General features: G+C 42.0%; 1 protein-coding gene across 6 annotated transcripts in view; it reads left to right on the top strand.

Moving 5' to 3' along the window:
* The window catches only part of TEC (tec protein tyrosine kinase), an 80,309-nt gene that overhangs the window by 41,044 nt on the left and 19,123 nt on the right, over positions 1–20,142 (top strand). For all 6 annotated transcript variants that reach the window (XM_083630411.1, XM_083630413.1, XM_083630410.1 and 3 more), the window contains 3 exons: positions 17,137–17,241; positions 18,043–18,124; positions 19,397–19,525. In XM_083630411.1, coding sequence (XP_083486537.1) covers positions 17,137–17,241; positions 18,043–18,124; positions 19,397–19,525 — 316 coding nt within the window. The remainder of the gene's footprint in view (positions 1–17,136; positions 17,242–18,042; positions 18,125–19,396; positions 19,526–20,142) is intronic.

Here is a 20,142-nt window from a genome sequence, read left to right on the forward strand (position 1 = left end):
CCTGGGCTGCTACTCCATGGCTCTGGGTGGCCAGGCAAGGTGCACAGGCTCCTCTGGGCACCTTTGTGGAGGAATCCAGTCATTGGTGTGGGCTGTCACAGCAACCCTGCAGGGCCCCCTCTCCATTTGGTCGAAATGTGAGTGGAGCACCCAGGGAGGCTGCACAGCAGAGTAGCAGTCCATTGAGGGAAAAAAGATGGAGAGTTGCAGGAGGAAAAAGGAAGGGAGGAGGCAGAAGGAAAAGCAGCGAGTGGAGGGAGGAAAGCAGGAAGGCAGGCAGATGGACTGATGGAGGAGAAGGGGAGGAGGAGCAGACTAGATCTGACCCCAATGACCATGGAGGAAGTTACTGGCACAAAAGGTGACAAAAAGCAAATGTTTAAAGTTTCTGGTCCATAGTCTCTCTTGGTTTTGGAGGTGCCAATCAGCTCCTTGCCAAAGTACAAGGAAGCTGAGGTATGTCTCTGTGTGAGATGAGTTAGATTGCACTGACAAAGCTGGAAAATGCTTTGCTTGTTGCAAAATCAGCTGACCTGAACAAAGGACTGAGCATCAAAATTGTAGCGGGCAGAGGGGTAGAATAGGGAAGAGGCATGTTGATTCACGGCATTGTTTTATGGGGGGAAAGAACTAGCTGGAGTTGAATATCATTTTCTTATAATCATTTTTTTAAAAAGGGGGCTGTAACATTTATGTGTTGTGAAATCATTTTGTATGTGACGTAGAACGTATCTCACATGACCGCATTACAGGACTGCGCCAAAGTGAAGTGGTACAGGTCAGTTGGTGACGCACTTACTGTAAATCCTGCCAGGGTTCGTTGTGAGTCAACATCCCAAATGGGTAACACGGTTGGAATCCTAAGGTCAGGAAGAAGCAAGCTAGACGAGGGTAAAAAAAAGCAGTGTAGTCTAAGGCCCAAGAGGCAGAGTATGAAGAAAGAGCAGTAAGCAGCCAAGGTAGTTTAAATAATAAAAACAAAGAAGCAAATGTTACAAATTATAGGATCGTTCCTTCAGGAGGACTGGTGGTCCTTTTAGGAACTGATGGCATGGGCTCCCTGGTCTGGGCTTATTCACTTCTGCCTTCCATCAGGGCACAGAAGGTTAGGTAAAGGTAAAGGGACCCCTGACCATTAGGTCCAGTTGTGGCCGACTCTGGGGTTCTGGCGCTCAACTTGCTTTATTGGCCGAGGGAGCTGGCGTACAGCTTCCAGGTCATGTGGCCAGCATGACTAAGCTGCTTCTGGCGAACCAGAGCAGCGCACGGAAATGCCATTTACCTTCCCGCAGGAGTGATACCTATTTATCTACTTGCACTTTTGACGTGCTTTTGAACTGCTAGGTTGGCAGGAGCAGGGACTGAGCAACAGGAGCTCACCCCGTCATGGGGATTCGAACCGCCGACCTTCTGATCGGCAAGTCCTAGGCTCTGTGGTTTAACCCACAGCACCACCTGCGTCCCACACAGAAGGTTAAGGGGAGGCTTTTTATAGCCAACTTCAACAGCACTCGCAGATTGTGGGACTTTAAACGCATCACTGGGTAGTACAGTACAGCCCGCAACTCCTTCAGCAGACGTGGTAAGGTACTGGAGAAAAGCATGTCCTGACTCAAAACCCACAGAGCCTTACAAACCCTTATTAACGTTTAAATTGTGGGTTGCGTGGTCTGCGTTGCTATGGAAAGAATAGTGGCAAATGGGCCATTCCCCGTTCTTCCCCTCCCTGCTTGAACCCTTGTCCCAGGAGGTTTTTTATGCTCTTTACAGGCATGCGAATCCTGCCCATGGAGCTGCTGGGTACCTTTCTCCTTTCTCCCCCTCTTGTGCTATGCTCCAAAAACAGTGGTTGTGATGGGTGTAAAGGGATTCATAACACTTCCAGTAGGGATGCCTGGGGCCTGGCAGTAGCCAGCCCCATAGAGAGCACATGAGAGCAGTCAAGAAGTGAGATCACTTGTGCTTAGCTGTGCTTTTTGAAAGCTTATTATTATTCCACAGCATTCAAGAGTCCTTTGGATCCCATAAATTTCTGGGGCAGATCACCTTAACGGGTTCCCCACCCTAGCAAGGGCAGGGGGACTGGAATCGCAAGCCTGAACTTCACCAGATAGTGGTCTGACCATGACAGCGGGGTAATTTGAACCCTTCCACCTAATATCCAGGACTGCTGCCCTTCACATGAGGCATGGAATAAATTGAGGGGATGCTTTTTTCCCATTGGCCCAATGACCACTTGAGACAGCCCCATGGCTGTCATGGAGGCCATGAAGCCCTAAGCCAGCCCAGTCAAGACATCCTCAGTGTGAATACCGAAGTACCCCAGAACCTATTGGTGGCTATACTAGTGGGGCTGATGAACTGGGAGTGTTTTGATGTCACCATGTGAGTGCAGGGGGTATACTGTGAGCATCCCTGACACTGTGAGCTCATTGACCCCTCTCCAGTTGTGTATGGTATGTGGACATTGGCACTGGTAATCCCTGATTGGTTGGCACTGGCAGTATTTTCAAGTACAAACTAAGGAAGAAACTGGGGAACTACTGAGACTATAAAGTACGACAGAAAAAGCAGGGACAACTGGAATACCTACACAATATATTCTTCATTTGTGCAGTTACATTATTGTATGCAGAATGTGTTTCAAAATGGAAAATTATTACTTAGTACTGAAACTTCACAAGGGCATTGATGTAAGAGCTTGTGCTGAGCAGTGCCTGGTTGGATGGATGCAACCCAAGACCAAGAAACTAAAGCTAAAAATTCACAAGGGATTTAATTTTTCATGGGGTGGGGAGAGCATCTTAAGTTAAATGTGAACGGTATCTTCCAGATGTCAGTAGTTCTGTATTGGGAGGCTGAGGAGCAAGGAGACATGTTTTCTGGAGAAGTAAGACAACAAATCCATTTTTAAATTGTGAAGAAAAAGAATTGTTATGTCAACCAAGCAGAGCTGTGCTGGTGCAGATGGACTCTGGGTATTGTTACAATGTGAGAGCCATTTAAACCAGAGGCTCGAAAATGATTTTGCAGATTTTGAAAAGGAAATGCTGATTTGAGGTATTGAGGGTTCACTCCTATGCCTGCTTTCCTGTATGTAAGGATGAAACATGTATAGGATTCTGTTGGCTAAAGCATTTCATAGGTCCTGCTTTTCAGAGGATTTAGGGACGCAGGTGGCGCTGTGGGTTAAACCACAGAGCCTAGGACTTGCTGATCAGAAGGTTGGCGGTTCAAATCCCCGCGACTGGGTGAGCTCCTGTTGCTCGGTCCCTGCTCCTGCCAACCTAACAATTCGAAAGCACGTCAAAGTGCAAGTAGATAAATAGGTACCAGCGGGAAGGTAAATGGTGTTTCTGTGTGCTGCTCTGGTTCATCAGAAGTGGCTTAGTCATGCTGGCCACATGACCCGGAAGCTGTACGCTGGCTCCCTCGGCCAATAAAGCGAGATGAGTGCCGCAACCCCAGAGTCGGCCACGACTGGACCTAATGGTCAGGGGTCCCTTTACCTTTAGTGTAGCTCATGGAAATGCTGGTATTTGACAGATGCTGTCCCAGTGCAGTAGTCTCAAAGCCATATGCGTTTTAATCAAAATATTTGGATCCTTCTTTTCTATCCAAAGTGGCAGTCATTGTAGTTTTCTTTAAAAGCAGTTCCAGCATGAAATCAAGCACTTTCTCCCTTTGTAGTAAATAAAAATATGCCCTTTTCCCTTATGGGGTATCCAAGAGCCCATATAGAGTCCTTACATAGGTTCCCTATTGGTAGGAGAAAATAACAGAGGCCAACCAGAGAATATTTGAGAAGCAAAGCAGCTAGTAAGCTTGATCTTTATTGATCTGTTGCAACAGGGTACTCCCCTCACACGCAGGAGAGGAAGAGGACCCCCCAAAAATGCTGTGCAAGGGCTTATAAAGACTTTTGAAATTCCCCTCCTCTAGATCAAGACCACCCCCAGAAACATTATGCATTCATCACAGAAGGGGTGTAACCTAAGACCACCCCTCAGATAAGGCGGTCTAAAACAGAACATTTGCATGTTGTTTTCTCCTGTCGCTTTGTTTATTTCCTGTCTGGCAGGTTACTTGATTGGATTTCTTGGGGAGCCTGGGCAGTCTTTTGTAATGATAAGGCTCACACCCTTATTCAAACACAGATTAAGACAGGATTTGTGAAGGAAGAGACAATGGGGAGGCTTTTCCATTTTGACCATGCAGAGAAACATTTACTCAGTTTAGGAATCAAAATGGTTCCAGGTTGGCTTTCCTGTGCTGATCTATGTACGTGTGGTTATGAACGTTGCCATATATCTAAGACCATAAAATTCCTATCACATTATCCCCCCTTTGGGGCTAGAATTTTTCTTAAAAATTTTTGCCCCACAAATAATAACATCGTATGTTGTAAATGGATGCCTTTGTATAAATATATCATCTAAAAATAACATATGTTGCATTTTGTTACTAAATTACTTGTGGCATTCTAGCTCTTGGGAGAAACATTTTCTCAATAGTGGCTATGCTTTACATTTAGCAGGAAGGTCCACTACTGACTGAAAAATGCAGTTGGTGTTTTGTCCTTCGCCATTTTTGTGTGTTTCTCAGGTGTCAAGCTAGCTCTTCTGTGGTCTCACACCGGCATAGTGCTACAGCAACACATCCTGTTGAATCCCCTCGGGGCTTTCATTTAACCATGTCGCCTGGCATTCACCATAGCTGGCACAGGTTTGGACATCTCATGAGAGAGATGTCTTTGCCTTGGCCTTTCTGTGGGATTTTATTATAGGCTGTGGTCTTGCACTCATGGGAAGTTGCTCACTTGCACTTAAAGGACCAAAAAGCTAATTGCAGCCTGGATACACTTGCCCAATTCAAACTGAGTCCAATTATAATTTATATGTGCTCATGGTTCTCAACTTATCAAAACAAACTGTTAAAAGAAAACCATTCTTAAAAAGGGCACTTGTCCAAATAAGTCAATTTAACTCTATAAGGGATCATTCCTGCTAAACCAAAGCATATCCACCTTCATGTATCTTAGAAGCTTCTCCTTGGTAAAGCGAGTTTTAGCACATTTTTAAAATGGGTAGGGAAGGTTGGCATAGTGCCAGGTGGGACAATCTAAACATTGGACTACACAATAGCCTGGTCTATTAGAACGCATAAAATGTATGAGAATCCTCCACTGGGGTGTAAGGAATAAGACATTAAACTTAAAAACAATTACACACAAAAATAGCCCCCCCCCCTTTGTGGAAATAACACACTGTCAGACACATTTCAACATTCCTACGTAATAACACATAATACAAAAAAAAACCTAATTAAATATCAGTTGCATATCTTGAGACAGTTGTGATCTTCTCAATCCTGGAGCACAGTCTTAAGGTTCAAAAGTGATAAAATGTCCTTGCAATTCAACTCCTCCCCCCTTTGTCAGCCCCACTCCTCTGTCAGTCTATATCCTTTGAAAGAGATAGCTGTGGGCACTTTGAAAACTTTGGTGTCTGTTGTTGCTGCAGGTGGTGGCGAAGCTTTTTCATCATAGGTCTGTAGTAACACATCTGTAGAAGTGACATCCTGTAAGGGGGCAGGGTTTTTTAGGGACTTAAAAGACAGAGTTAGAAAAGGAAGGGGCAAAAGCCCCCCCCCCAATCTCCTTGAGTTATCTTAGCAAGTTAAGCATTTTACTCATTTTAATATTATTATCACATTTTCATATAATTACTGTTATTATCTGCTAAGTTTGTTTGCTTTCCTTCACTTAGTTTTTGTTGTTTTTTTCATATTATTAAATAAAAAATTACTCCACATGTATAGAAAGAGAACTGTAAAAAATACAACAAAGGTTAAAAAATAAAAAAGAAAGCAAAAAATTAGATTACCAGTCAGATGAAAACAGACTTGACACAAAGACATCAGATTTAGAAAAGAATTATTATTAAATAATACAAAGATATTATCAAAACCACACAGATTACTACTGGACTGAAAAAATGGGAAAACAATGGAAAAGGGCTTAAAATGACTTTCAATATGTGATGGACATGTCCCCAAAGTAAAACACACACACACACACACACACAATGACCTATGAGGAACCAAAAATAATAATACTCAGGCAAAAAGGTAAACAAATACCATTCCACAAACAATGTTTGGTTGTGCTTCGATTAATTTCATAGACATCATGGAAAAACTGATTTAATAAATGAAAACAGATTATTTGTAACTTAAAGTGTCAAAGCCACAAAGAGATGGAAGTCACTAATACAGCAAGGTTTCAGACTTGTTTCACAGAACAGAAAGAAAGTTGCTGTGGGAGAAAAGAAGGGACAAACACTTTGTTAGTGGGGTTCACATATCCTGTTAAAAGGGAAAATTATTTCATGTGAAAAGTCAGTGGGAGTGCTTTGATATTTACCTGTGAAAAGAATTTGGCATGTTAAGACTTGAAACTTGGCAACCTCTTGACTTTTGATGGTTCAGTAGCCTTTGGAGCAAAAGACACATTAAGGGTGATTTCCCTCAATGGTTCCAAGTTTTACATAAGGAAATTTGGATAGGTTTCTCCCTGCAGCCCAAGCTCTCCAAACCTCCTCTCTCCCCCCTCCTTTCTCTCTCTCTCTTTGTAAGCTGATCTAGCCTCTGTGCATGTGCAGAGTCCATGTCTCAGCAAACCTTTTATACTATTGAAAATGTTGAATCTTTTGGCTAAATTACCATTTGAATAAAGGAAATGAAGGGTAAGGAGTAGATTAAAAAAAAATAGGGTTAGATTTAAAACAAAACAAGAAACTCCGCAATTCAAGCATTTACCAAAGCTAGAAGTTTTCTAAGGGATCATGTTTCCTGCAGCCCAAGCAAGGGAGTGCTTCCTTTATTTACAGGAAAGGGCTATCATTATTGGTCATATTATCGGTCATTTTATCTGGTCATTCGCGGAACAATGCCACGCCCTTATATATGGGAAAAAATGGCCAGAGAGTCAGAATTTATAGGATTTTTAACATTCTCAGTCATTTCAGCCTTACCATTTGCAGACAAATTTTTCTGCCCTTTATTTACAGGATAGATGGTCAAGGCTCATTCTACTTGACTATATGAATTTTTATGTGCTTAAACTTTGAATAGACTTTCAAGTTTGATTTTTGTAAATAATAGACAAAATGATAAACACTGTAATCACTCAAATGCCTGATATCACCAGTTCTGCTTCAAAACATCAGGGCTTTTACCTCTCACCTTTTAAAAAAACAAAAACAAAGAGCAAAGTTGGGCTGAATTTCAACTCATCACATGCTTGCAGACACATGGCCCTCCACACAGCCACAAATTGAGAGAGCTGAAAGGGACCCTGGGGTCATCTAGTCCAACCCTAAAATACAGTGTTCATAGCAAGATTTGTACTACCCGAGACACACACACATACTTATGTACACAGACACAACTGGGGAGGAGACCACAAGCCATGCTCCTATCATGTACTAAGGAAGAGGAAAATAAAAGTACCCAACTTTACACAGAACCCTTTTAGCAGATCTTGAGATAGTTTGAGTTTGCTTCCTTAGATTAAAGAATGCAAGTAACTAGAGAAATTATCTTTAAAGGAAGATTAAGTGAACAGTTTTTTTTTTCTAAGATAGGGAGAGGATCTTTTATTAAGCATAGTTAAAACAGCCATAGATTTGATTTAAAAGGAATACAAAAGTGAACAATTTTTCCTGAACTTGCAGAGGAATAATAAGCCTAATCTATGCCCCCCCCCTTTGCAGTTTCCTTTAAAGGAAGCTTACTCGGGAGTAAATTTACCTGGCACAGAAGTAAGAAGGAAAAAACCCTGAAAGAGACAGAATGAAACAAGGGGGGGCATTTTCTAAGAAAAGAGGCCAGGAAGTCTTATAGAGACTGATATCAGGAGCCTTACAATCTCTTCTGTCCAACCAAATCAAAGTTAAAACTGGACTCAGATATTTTTCTTAGAAGGAAGACCATACTTTCATAGGCATATGCTTAATGAAGTACATACAAGGAGGAAGACTCTTTTGAGCCTCTCTCAAATAACAAACATTTGCACACTTCATTCTCATTTTTGTCTTGTTTAAGATTGATAAGGCCCAACATGGCTTTCTTAGATTTAAAATTTTGGAGCAAGCTTGCATTTTTATTTTAGATGGCACATTTAAGATAAGCAGCTGCTGGATGTTACCTAAGTACAATTTAAACACAGGAAAAACATTTCTTAAACACAAATTGAAGGGGACTGTCAGAGTCCAGGCTGGAAATAAGCGCCAACTGGGCTTCTTTCCCATCAGGAGTCTGCGGGTTCATTTCTTTGATTGAGGTGCACCCATTTTAAGAATTTTAATAGCGCTAGCTTTTACTTTTATACTGCAGTCGGGGTTTTATCCCCACTTTTCAGGAAACACAATAAATAACCCCACAGTAGACTCAATTTGGACAACTCCGAGAATTAGTACTGTGACACACCGCCGTTCGTCTGGCCTGACTTACTAGGCTGGTACAGCTGTTGGCCTTTCCTGGCTACTAAGCTAACAGTGCGGTCAGCGATCTCAAACCCCCCCTATGGTCATTACTCAGCCGGGGAGCCCACAGCAACCTCCTGCCTCTTACAATCTAACCTGAGAGTTCCCTACTGGACGCTTGCGTAGCGCAGTGCCAGATTGGGACTCAGAAATGACAAAGAAGGAAAGGAATCAGGTGCCCTTGCTTTCTCTGCTCACAGGTCATCTCTAACAAAGATCGCCATGGCAGAGGTGCGGCTGCACCTGGGAGTTATAGTTTCAGTACAGAAGAAAAAGCACGACCTTTTTCTGGGCAAAACTCCGAAGGAATAGGTCGGCATATAGACTGTAGAAGGGAAATGAAAGAAGTCACACAAAACTTTTGCCTGGGCATACTCCGAAGGGCTAGGGCTGGTGTTGAGATCGAGGGGACAGAAAGGAAGAGAAGGCAATTTTTAGATGAGGAAAAAAGTAGAAATTTTAGATTTGAAGGGAAAAGGAAGAATTAAAGAATTTTGGTTGCTGTGGTTTAGAGAACCCAACCCACTACCCGTGTTTCCTACTTAATACTCACTTCCGCATGCGCTGTTCCTGGTGATCCCACGATCTCTTGACTGGTTGTTTAAGGCCGGCCTGATCAAGCGTTGCTTCCCCTGGTTAACCCCGCTGAACCTCCAGTTATTTCCAGACCCTGGGATCGATGGAGGACTGGTTATTCCTCCTGGCAAACTGCCTGGTGCGCGCTGGATAACCAGTCCTTCCTCGCCTCCAGAATCCGGGTAACCAAAAGTCCCTTCGTGCGTGGTTGCCATCTGTAGTAAATAAAAATATGCCCTTTTCCCTTATGGGGTATCCAAGAGCCCATATAGAGTCCTTACATAGGTTCCCTATTGGTAGGAGAAAATAACAGAGGCCAACCAGAGAATATTTGAGAAGCAAAGCAGCTAGTAAGCTTGATCTTTATTGATCTGTTGCAACAGGGTACTCCCCTCACACGCAGGAGAGGAAGAGGACCCCCCAAAAATGCTGTGCAAGGGCTTATAAAGACTTTTGAAATTCCCCTCCTCTAGATCAAGACCACCCCCAGAAACATTATGCATTCATCACAGAAGGGGTGTAACCTAAGACCACCCCTCAGATAAGGCGGTCTAAAACAGAACATTTGCATGTTGTTTTCTCCTGTCGCTTTGTTTATTTCCTGTCTGGCAGGTTACTTGATTGGATTTCTTGGGGAGCCTGGGCAGTCTTTTGTAATGATAAGGCTCACACCCTTATTCAAACACAGATTAAGACAGGATTTGTGAAGGAAGAGACAATGGGGAGGCTTTTCCATTTTGACCATGCAGAGAAACATTTACTCAGTTTAGGAATCAAAATGGTTCCAGGTTGGCTTTCCTGTGCTGATCTATGTACGTGTGGTTATGAACGTTGCCATATATCTAAGACCATAAAATTCCTATCACACCTTCTCCGGTAGAAATAACTCCCCGGCAATCAGCACAGCAGATGTAGAGCTTCTGATTTGAAACAGGCCCTCATGCAGTTCTGCATTTGTAGGCAACAGTAAGCCAGACTTCCTGGCCTATCATGGTGTACCAAGAACAAGCAGCATGCTAGGACATGCTGCCCAAACACTCCCTTTTCACACTCCGCTGGTGTAAGTGGGACAAACAAACCTTGATCTGAACCAGTGATTGTGGTTCGTGACTTCCTAACAATCCATGGTCACTGGCCAACACGAAGCCAGCTGTGGTTTGTTGCTGGCTTTCTGATTTTGGCTTGTTAGGGAGCAATGAACCACAATCTCTGCTTTAGATGTCATGGTAAGCCAAGGCTTCCTGGTTTGTTTAGCCTGTTTCCACCAGGGGAGAATTGAAGCTGGAACAGGGCAGCCTGTGGCAGCATGTTGCTCATTCCTGTTAAGCCACAATCAGCCAGAAAATCTGGCTTATCTCAATGTCTGAATGCAGAGTGTGTATACGTAGTCACTTAAAAAATGTCAGCATGTTCAGTGCAGGTTGAGCCAGCTGTCCGATATTTTACTGCCACAAACCTGCTTTTGTTTTGCAAATAGTAATCTGTGCACTTATCTTTCTCATGGTCCTCCTTTGGTCTAGAAAGGGAACTGCTTGGTCTAGGAAAGGAACAGTGAAGATTCTATGATAATTACCTTGGTAAACAACAACAACAACAAAAGCAGATGGGGAGAAGGCTTTGAAAGGTCTCCATTGCACTGGGTGTGTGGGTTGGTTCTAGTTACCCAGTAACGAGGAAAGGCACTTTGCACAATGCTCAGACACCCTTTGTTTTCTCAGATTCTTCATTCATTGAAAACAAATGCTGATGCAAAACTAGAAATCCAGTGCATAGCTTGGAAAAGAATGCAGATGTTGCTGGACTCTTTAACTCCCACAATGAGAGCTGGAGAGTCGCAGCTTTTGGAGGGTCACAGATTCTCCTTTTCTGTTTTAAATTAGCAACAAAATCATGGTGGATCTTTTTCAGGGAGCTCCCATGTTTCTTAGTAACCAAAACCACAGGCTTCCCAGAGATGAATAGAAAGCTGCTTTTGTAAATTTTGGCCTAGCAGTCAGTGTTGGGACCCGCATTATGGGGGCCCTGAATCTTGAGCTGTTATGGGGGCTCCTTCACAACCAGCAGCGAGGTCTGGGTAACCACCATTATCTTCTTCAGTGGGGTTGTTCCATGACAGATCACCACATTATTATTTTTTTACGATTAACTACTAGATCTCAGATTTTGATTAAATTTGCTGTGCTGGATTATCTCACATCTCAAAGTCACTAATGTGATTTTAAAAATTCCTATGCCTTATAGTTTTTGAGTTATGGAGGGGGGGAAATTAGGGAAATGTTATATATAAATATATATATGATTCATGTTGCATCAAAGAATGATGAAATTGGGTCAAAGGTAGGATTCAGTGGCTTAGCCAAGCTGATGTTTTCATAGTACTGGTGACACAAATCCGTTGTAAACACAGCAACATAATTAAGTAAGGCAGATATATAATGGGTTTGTATCTCTAGTGCTGGCAAAAGTGGCTGCTCTGTTCTCACTGTCATCTTCTTGTGTTTTCAAAACAGTGCAAAGCCTTGAAATAACCGTACTGTGCATTGTATCTGTCCACTTTCCTCCAAGTTCAGTAATGCTTCAGTAAAGCTGAGAGGCTAATAATATCGTTAGACATTCCTGTTCCCAGACAGTGAGGTCTAGGGCAGACATAGGCAAACTCGGTCCCCCAGGTGTTTGGGGACTACAACTCCCATCATCCCTAGCTAACAGGACCAGTGGTCAGGGATGATGGGAGTTGTAGCCTATGCCTGGTCCAGGGCTTTAGTTTTCATTCAGGTGACAGATCACTAGTACTTAATTGTGTCTTTATAATAACAGTAGATATATAGTACACCCACATAGTACCAATAAGAAGGCGATTAAGAATAAGGCTAATAGTGTAAAAATACAGTTGAGAATTTAAGTACAGCCGTACCTTGGTTCTCAAACGGCTTAGTTGTCAAACAAATCGTCTCCCAAATGCCACAAACCTGGAAGTGTTGCAGTTTGCAAATGTTTTTTGGAAGCCGAACATCCGACACGGCTTCTGCTTGAGTGCAGGAAGCTCTTGCAGCCAATTGGAAGCCACGCCTTGGTTTTTGAATGGTTTTGGGAGTCGAACGGACTCCTGGAATGGATTAAGTTCAAGAAACAAGGTACCACTATATTGTATAGAATGGAAAACAACAAAGCTAGCAACCTCACCCTAGCACTAACTGTTAGAGTCACTTAACCAGGAAGCAGCACCCAGGCACATTGTTACAAGAATTTTAAGGTCATATATATATATATATATATATATATATATATATATATATATATATAAAAAAAATAAATGTTCATAAATGTACCAATGTCTGGAGCAGCACAGGAACATCTTCCTGAAACTATTTTGACTCCCTGAAACCATTTTGACTCCCAAACTGACCAAATGTTTTCTCTGCAAGGAGGGAGGGGGTGAGGGAACTTTCCCATTATCTCAGGAAGTGGGTGATCACCATTTCAGAGGAATGGGGGGACTACCAGGAGAGGCAATCAGATAAGGCATTATCAGAAAACCTGCTAGACAGGAAAAACAACAACACTAAAATTTCTGTTGTAGACCGCCTTTTCCATGATGTAGGTATGATGTTTGCGGGGGGTGGTCTTGGGTTACACCCCTTCTGTGATATATGTATGATGTATGGAGGGGTGGTCTTGAACTCCAGGGCGGGGAATTTAAAATGTCTATATAAGGGAGGCACACCGTTGTTCTAGGTCCTCCTCCTTTCCTGCATGTGAGGGGAGCACCCTGTTGCAACAGATCAATAAAGATCAGGCTTACTAGCTGCTTTGCTTCTCAATATTCTCTGGTTGGCCTCTGTTATTTTCTCCTACCAATAGGGAACCCACGTAAGGACTCTATATGGGCTTTTGGATACCCCATAAGGGAAGAAGGGCAGATTTTGTTTACAACAGATGGCGACGCATGAAGGGACATTTGGTTGCCCGGATTCTGGGAGCGAGGAAGGACTGGTGATCCTGCGCACGCCAGGCAGTTTGCCAGGAGGAGCCACCAGTCCTCCAGCGATCCCAGGGCCTGGAAATAACTGGAGGTCCAGCGGGGTTAACAAGAGGAAGCAAAGCTCAATCAGGCCGGCCTTAAACAATCAGTTAAGAGATCCCAGGATCGCCAGGAACAGCGCATGCGGAAATGATTATAAGTAGGAAACACGGGTAGTGGGTTGGGTTCTCTAAACCACAGCAACCAAAATTCTTATACCAACAACATATAGGTGTTGCAATCCACAATATCCATACCAAATGGGACACCTGATAGAAGATCAGAACCATTTTTATAAGAAAAGGTCTGGATACAAGAGGCAGTTGTTGCTTAGCCCATCAGTGCCTAAGAATAATTTCTAATGCTAGAGGGTGTATGTGCTCGTTCACCACCGAGACACCTGAGTTAATTTTTGCCACAGGGTGGCAAGAAGGAACTAATTAATAGGACTTTCCTCCCCAGTGAGTACTCTGAAACCTGAGCTAAAAGCCATTTTAAAATAGGCATTCTGAATTGGGTTTCCTTTGGCTTGCCTTCACGCTTGCCTTCTGGCCACTGTGGTGAAGCTTGAGTTCATGCTCTTTTCCTTCCCAATCCTCCGTTTTAATGCACTAGAGAAAGAAACTAGAAGTTTCTGGTTTTAAACTCACCACAGTTCCTAGTGAAACTAAGCTTTAGCCTTCGTGGTTCTCAAACCAGTATTGAAATAAACTGCTATTTAAATAAGCCACAGTTTAGTGGCACAGAATCTGTAGTTAGTTCAAAATCAGAAACATATTCTTTCAATCCCTTCCTCTTGTGTGCTAATAAGGATTGGTGAGTGTAGATCGTGTGAACAGAGAGCTCACAACTCTTTCAGATAGCAGGGAGCCTTGTCTGAACTGAGCCTTCTGTATCTACTCAAATTAAAATAAAATGATTTTCTCCACCTTCAGCCCCTGCATACACACGTTGAAGGTGCATTGCCAGTCATTTAAAACCTTCATTTGGTAACCCCCACAAAGGAAGCATCAACCAACCCACTGTGATTATTAACAAGCTGTCAGTTTAACAATGGTTGGTCACCCAGCATCTGTAATAAAACTAAGAAAAGTTTCTGCCAGTCTGTTTGCTGATTCTGAAGTGGTCCATTGATCTTGTGTGGGTTATAATTCACCTGAACTGAATCAGGTGAATCTGCTTTGGAAATTGAATAGGGTGTATTCCTCCTCCATCTCAAATAATTTCATGTAACTTATTGTATATCGGATGCCATATTGGAAATACTACATGGTGAGGAATTAATCTTCTTTGCTTTCTTGAGAACATTGTGTGTGGCTTGACATGAGTGGCAGCACATACGCTGTACATATTTTACTCTGTTTCTGTTTGTTAATATAATCATCCCAGTAAAATATCTTGGGACTCCTTTGGAGTTCATCAGCAGGATAAAATCGTTGATTCTTCGTGAGATCAGCTTGCCTGAAATATTTTTTCATCCACCACTCTTCAATATGTAGCTGTCCAGGTATGCGTTAGGCTTCTCCTAGGGTGTGCTTCTTGAATGTGCCTTGGATCGCATCCCAGAGTCATCAGCAGACTATACAGGCTTCTCAGCAGACAAATCAACATAAAGTTTACCCAAGATACTGCTGTCCCATATAAAAGCATCCATTAACAATAGCAAGCTTTCTCTTCCCCACTCCACCGCCACGTGTGTGTTTTAAAGCAGAGATTGGGAAATCTATAGCGCACCAGAATTTGCTGGGCTACAGTTCCCATCTTCCCTGACAGCTGGCCATGCTGGTTGGCTAATGGCTAATTGGCTAATGGCTGTTGGAGCCCAGCGATATCTCAAAAGGGTCACAGGTCCCCTCTCCTAGTGTTGAAAGATATGGCATAGCCATATATGTACTCATGTAAGGGAAGAAAGCACATTATTTTCATTGGAGTGAGATTGACTGGACCCAAAACTACTTGTCAGGGGGGAAAAACCTGTAGTAAAACAATATAAAATAATCCTAACATGCAGAGTTGCTCCTTGACATTTTCCATAAAGTTTGCTGATGCTGATATGTGCGCAACTTGAGGTGCTTTATTCATTTATTTTTAAGAACTGTAGGCTGTGTTCCTCATGCATATTTTTAGCTTTATCTAGATTCATGCATCCTGACATACTTCCTGATTCTGAGCAGTGAAGCGAGAACACTGAGTTCACACTTTTTGCTTCTCGGCCTGCGTTGCTCCTAAACAGTTTTATTTGGATTTTCTTGATTGAGCATGCGACAAACGCAGTTTACCAATATTTTCAAAGAGACTTTTCAATGACAATGCTGTAGTGTAGCAGAGTGGGAAGAGAACAGCCTTTCTGCAGGGATAAAGTTTTGTCGCTTCAAACAAATGTTTGCTGGGTGTACATTCCCACACAGGAATTGTATTGCAAAGTAATGCAATGCGTCATTGACTGAGGCTGAGGGCTGGGTGTGGCTGGCTGTTATAGCCAGGAAGTCAACCAGAGGGAAGAAGTTTCCCTTCTGGTCCATTGTCTAAATCGTGCCCCAAAGCTTGCCTGTAATTGGCCGCAACCACGGAGGAACCCCAGCAGCCAGCACAGCTGGCAGAGGAGGAGGTTCTGCCCTTCTCTGGCCATGCTGAAGCCAGAATTTTCCCCCAACCACAGCTGCACCAGGCTACAACCCTCACTCTCCACCAGCCGACAGATAAACAGCTATTCCCACATAGAGTAGGAGTTGTACAACAGACTTTAAATGGTTCACAAGATTTCAGAGCATTGCTTGCAGGAGGACTTTATTTACAGCCGTTTATCTCTTTAAAATTCTTGCTAGATGTGCATTGGATTTTTAAAAGGGTGAAATGAAATATCTGGGAGCAACGCATTAAAGCCATGTAAAGTGTATATAGTAAATGGAAAAAAAGGTGCATATTTATTGCCACCAACTATTGTGTGGAAAGATTTTGTGTACTGCTCCATTCCTCGTTGTGAATTGGGTGTTAACATGTGCACCAACAGCTTTTATTTTCCCTTTCCTTTGGTTTTGGTCCTTTATGACCATATAAATTTACACATGTTTTGAGGGATGCTTTCCATCTTCATAACTGGACCACTTCCAGAAGACCTGCAAAAGGAACAGTCATCCTGTACTTGTACAAAATTTGTTCCATAGTTATACTATGTCCGCTATTTACTGAAGATTCGGTCTAGTTTTTTATTAATGGTTTCTTAATTGAATTTTTCAGAAAGAAACAAAAACAGTCAAACCGTTCAAACTAAATAATTTGTGAGGAAGTTCTATGACACTGAACCAAACTATTGTTATTCCACACTTTGGGCTATATTTCCCCCTCACTTTCCTTACTGCAAACAATTATATTTTTTTGGGAAAATATTTGTTGGGCAAATTTGCCATGCCCACTTAAGTTATGCAACCTTAATTTTCTGGCATGTGATTGAATCCTGCTTGCACAATAGCAACAATCTTAACTTAAACTTAGTTAATATGATTAGACAGCAAATAATATTGTTGCTTAAAATATTGACTTATGAAAGTTTAAGACACATGGCTAGTTGTGGATCAGACATTGGCATGCAGAAATCTTCTTGACATACTTGTGTCAGTCTCTGAAGAATGAATCATTATAAATTCATTTATGGGAGTCACTTGCAAGAACATTCCTAGTAATGAAAATTGCACAAAGAAATGACTTCAATAAGCTGAGTAAGAAATTTAACCCTATGAGGGGTTTTTACTGTGTCTTCTGTCTTCTGCAGTCGTTGACAGCTATCAGTAATTATGATGCATTTGTGCTCCACCTTCAGGAATGTCAAAGCCATTGAGCAATGTGTTGTTAAGTTTCACTTGAACAAGAATTGTGCTGTGCCCTCTTCTGGCATAGTCCATAAAATTGAATTTTGCAATATCTCTGAAATTTGTACTGTAATCTCATGCATTTAAAAAATGTGACCTCATTACATATTTGTTTGACATGTTGCAGAAAAAGTACCGAAAAGGATCAGTTGACATTTCCAAAATCAAGTGTGTGGAAATCGTGAAGAATGATGCTTTAGTTATTCCCTGTCAAAATAAATACCCATTTCAGGTAAGTTTCTAGGGTTGAAAACACAGTCAACTTCATAAATAACTACAAAACAAACTTATTGAGTCTAGTCCAGATGTTTGGACTACAGCTCCAGGAGAGCAAGAGGGTGCGCACTGATCCCTCTTGCTCTCCTGGCTTCAGCGATAGCTGCGCAGCCTGCATTCGCTCCATAAGACGCACACACATTTCCCCTTACTTTTTAGGAGGGGAAAAGTGTGTCTTATGGAGCGAAAAATACGGTATATCAGTGTCACAATAGCATCATACATATCTATGGTCCAACCACAAATTTGAATACTGTGTACACCTTGCCTCAGTAAGGATATGCAGAGCTGGGAAAGGTTCAGAAAAGGAAAACCAAATGATCAAGGAAATGGGACTACTCCCCTATGGGGGAAAACACAACATTTCCTGTTTTTTTTAGTTCAAGGGGGAAAGTGAGCAAGGAGAAGGTTGAGAGAAGTTTGGGTCACTCATTGAAGCTGTGTATTGGAAGATTCAGGACAGACACAAAGAAGTACTTCACACAACACTTTGTTTAACTATGGAATTGTCTCCCAGAAGATGTAGTGATGGCCATCAACTTGGATGAACACCACCTATCTTGGCAGATGAACGAGACAATCAGAAACAGTACCTTCATCTTGACAGAATTGAGCGTTAGTTTACTGGTCCAGTCTGTTACGGATCCCAAGCACCAATTTTGCACTTATTGAGGAGATATGAGCTGTATAGTAGTCAATATAGCACAGCCAATATTGCCACTCTTATCTTAACTTTTCTCTTCTTCGTCCTTTCCAGGTTGTGTATGAAAACAGCACACTTTATATTTTTGCTCCCACTGCATACAGTAGAGATCAGTGGGTAAGGAACTTGAAAGAAGGTAACTGCAGCTGTTTATAACATTTGCATATGAGTGGAGAGAAGGAAAGAACCCTGATCGAAAAGGCTAACAAAGAACTTTCTCACATGTGCATACTGATGCATCCCCAGCCACCATTATTTAAAAACAGAAAATAGCAATTTGCGTCTAGTGATATATTTCTTGGTGAGAGGGAGGAGAAGTCAGTTGAAAACTATGTGGGGTAGAACAGTGAGAAGGGGATCATAACTACTTGTACAAGTCATGTCTTCATAAGAAATAATATTTCAACATCTTCAACTTTTATTTCCCTCTTCTTGGGAACCCTAAGAATAGATCTAGATACCATCAAATGCATCTTCCTTAAACACTTCCCTTCTGGTTAATGCTAATGTTGGAGCATGGTACATGCAGGAGATAACAAGCTGCTTAATCCTTCCTGCGTCTACCAGCAAGTGCCTTCTTCAAGGGCAAACATTTTCCCTGCAGGCGTCTTATGGTCTTCTTATGATCTTGAAAACTGTCCCAGTGAATTCTTTTTAAAGCTGAAAGGTATTTGCAGGAGAGAATCAGTGGACAAGGGATTAAGCACCTCTACCCATTGATTTTTTTCACTTGTAGTTCCCCTAGCAGTCCTTGCCCCATGTTTATTTATGGGGCCAAAATAGGACTCCCAGTGCTATGGTGCTGAGTAACATCTAATTCCATCCTAAGAATAGGCCTGGAAGGGCCTGTATGTGGGCCTGTAAGGAAGTAGGAATCTCTAATGGAGGACTCTCAGTGCCTCACTAAATTGTAATTCCCAGAATCCATTGGGAGAAGCCGTGATAGTTAAATTGATGTAAATTCAGTATAAATTTCAAGTAGAGGTTGAGGGATAATTTAAGGTCTTTGACTGTGCAGAATCCCCACTTTATCTACTATGTTTTGGATTATGAGATCAACAAAGCCAAAAAAATAAATAGAACTGTATCCCACACAAATGTATCCCAAAATAAGGAAGTACTCTGAGCAAAGCCCAAAACTTTATTTTACCATAGATGATTTGGTCGTTAATGATATGGTAGATCATTTGACTTTTAACAATGTCTGAATAATGCCTGTTTGCATAGATGTTTTATATTTCGGTGGCGTTTTTCACGTTCAGGGGTACTTAATCTCTGAAGAGTGGAGATGTGTCAATAAGGATGGTTCCCTTAGGCTAAAATATTAACAGTGCTGAAGCTAGAAGATTAAATTTCTAACAAAAATTGGCATTTTGGCCTGAAATGTTGGCATTTTACTTTTTTGTAGAAATAAAAAACAACAATAATATAATGGTTAAGTACCACCCTAAATTCTGGACAGATGGAATCTACCAGTGCTGCAGACAAACAGAAAAATTAGCGCCTGGATGTGAAAAATATAACCTCTTTGAAAATGGTAAGTGCTTGTATTCATTGTACCAGGGTAGCCAGACTTCAGGCTTGCACAATCCACACCCTCATATCCCGGAACCCTAAAGTACACCAACTGGAGCTAGGTTGCAAACTAGTGGCTCAGGTAGGTAGACATACACTAAGAATTAAGAGTCAAAAGCTCTGAGCACATTTTCAGCCCAAGACTTTTTGATCCATATCAGAACCAAGCTCACCAGGCCAAGCATTCTTCTTCAGCAATTTAATGTGGTAGTGGGGAAGCTTTTTAGTTGCTGCTGTTGTGTTGGAATCGAACCCCACCTGTGTGTATCTGAAGAAGTGTGCATGCACACGAAAGCTTATACCCAGAACAAACTTAGTTGGTCTCTAAGGTGCTACTGGACAATTTTTTAATTTTTTTAATTTATCCCATCTCTTCGGTTTCCCTCCTCACAGCCTCCCAGATTGCTCCCCTTCCTCTCCTCTCAGTTATTTCTCTTTATGTTCAGCTGCTCTGGTTCCAATATGAACTTTCAAAAAATGAAAGAGGAAATGGGAAGTGTGCCCCTCGATGTACTTTTGGAGGCAGGTAGATGGTAATGATCCTTGCCAGCTTATAATGAAAGCCAAAAGACCAACTCT

This window comes from Podarcis filfolensis (genome assembly GCF_964270895.1).
Source record: "Podarcis filfolensis genome assembly, chromosome: 9".
Classification (NCBI taxonomy): Eukaryota; Metazoa; Chordata; class Lepidosauria; order Squamata; family Lacertidae; genus Podarcis; species Podarcis filfolensis.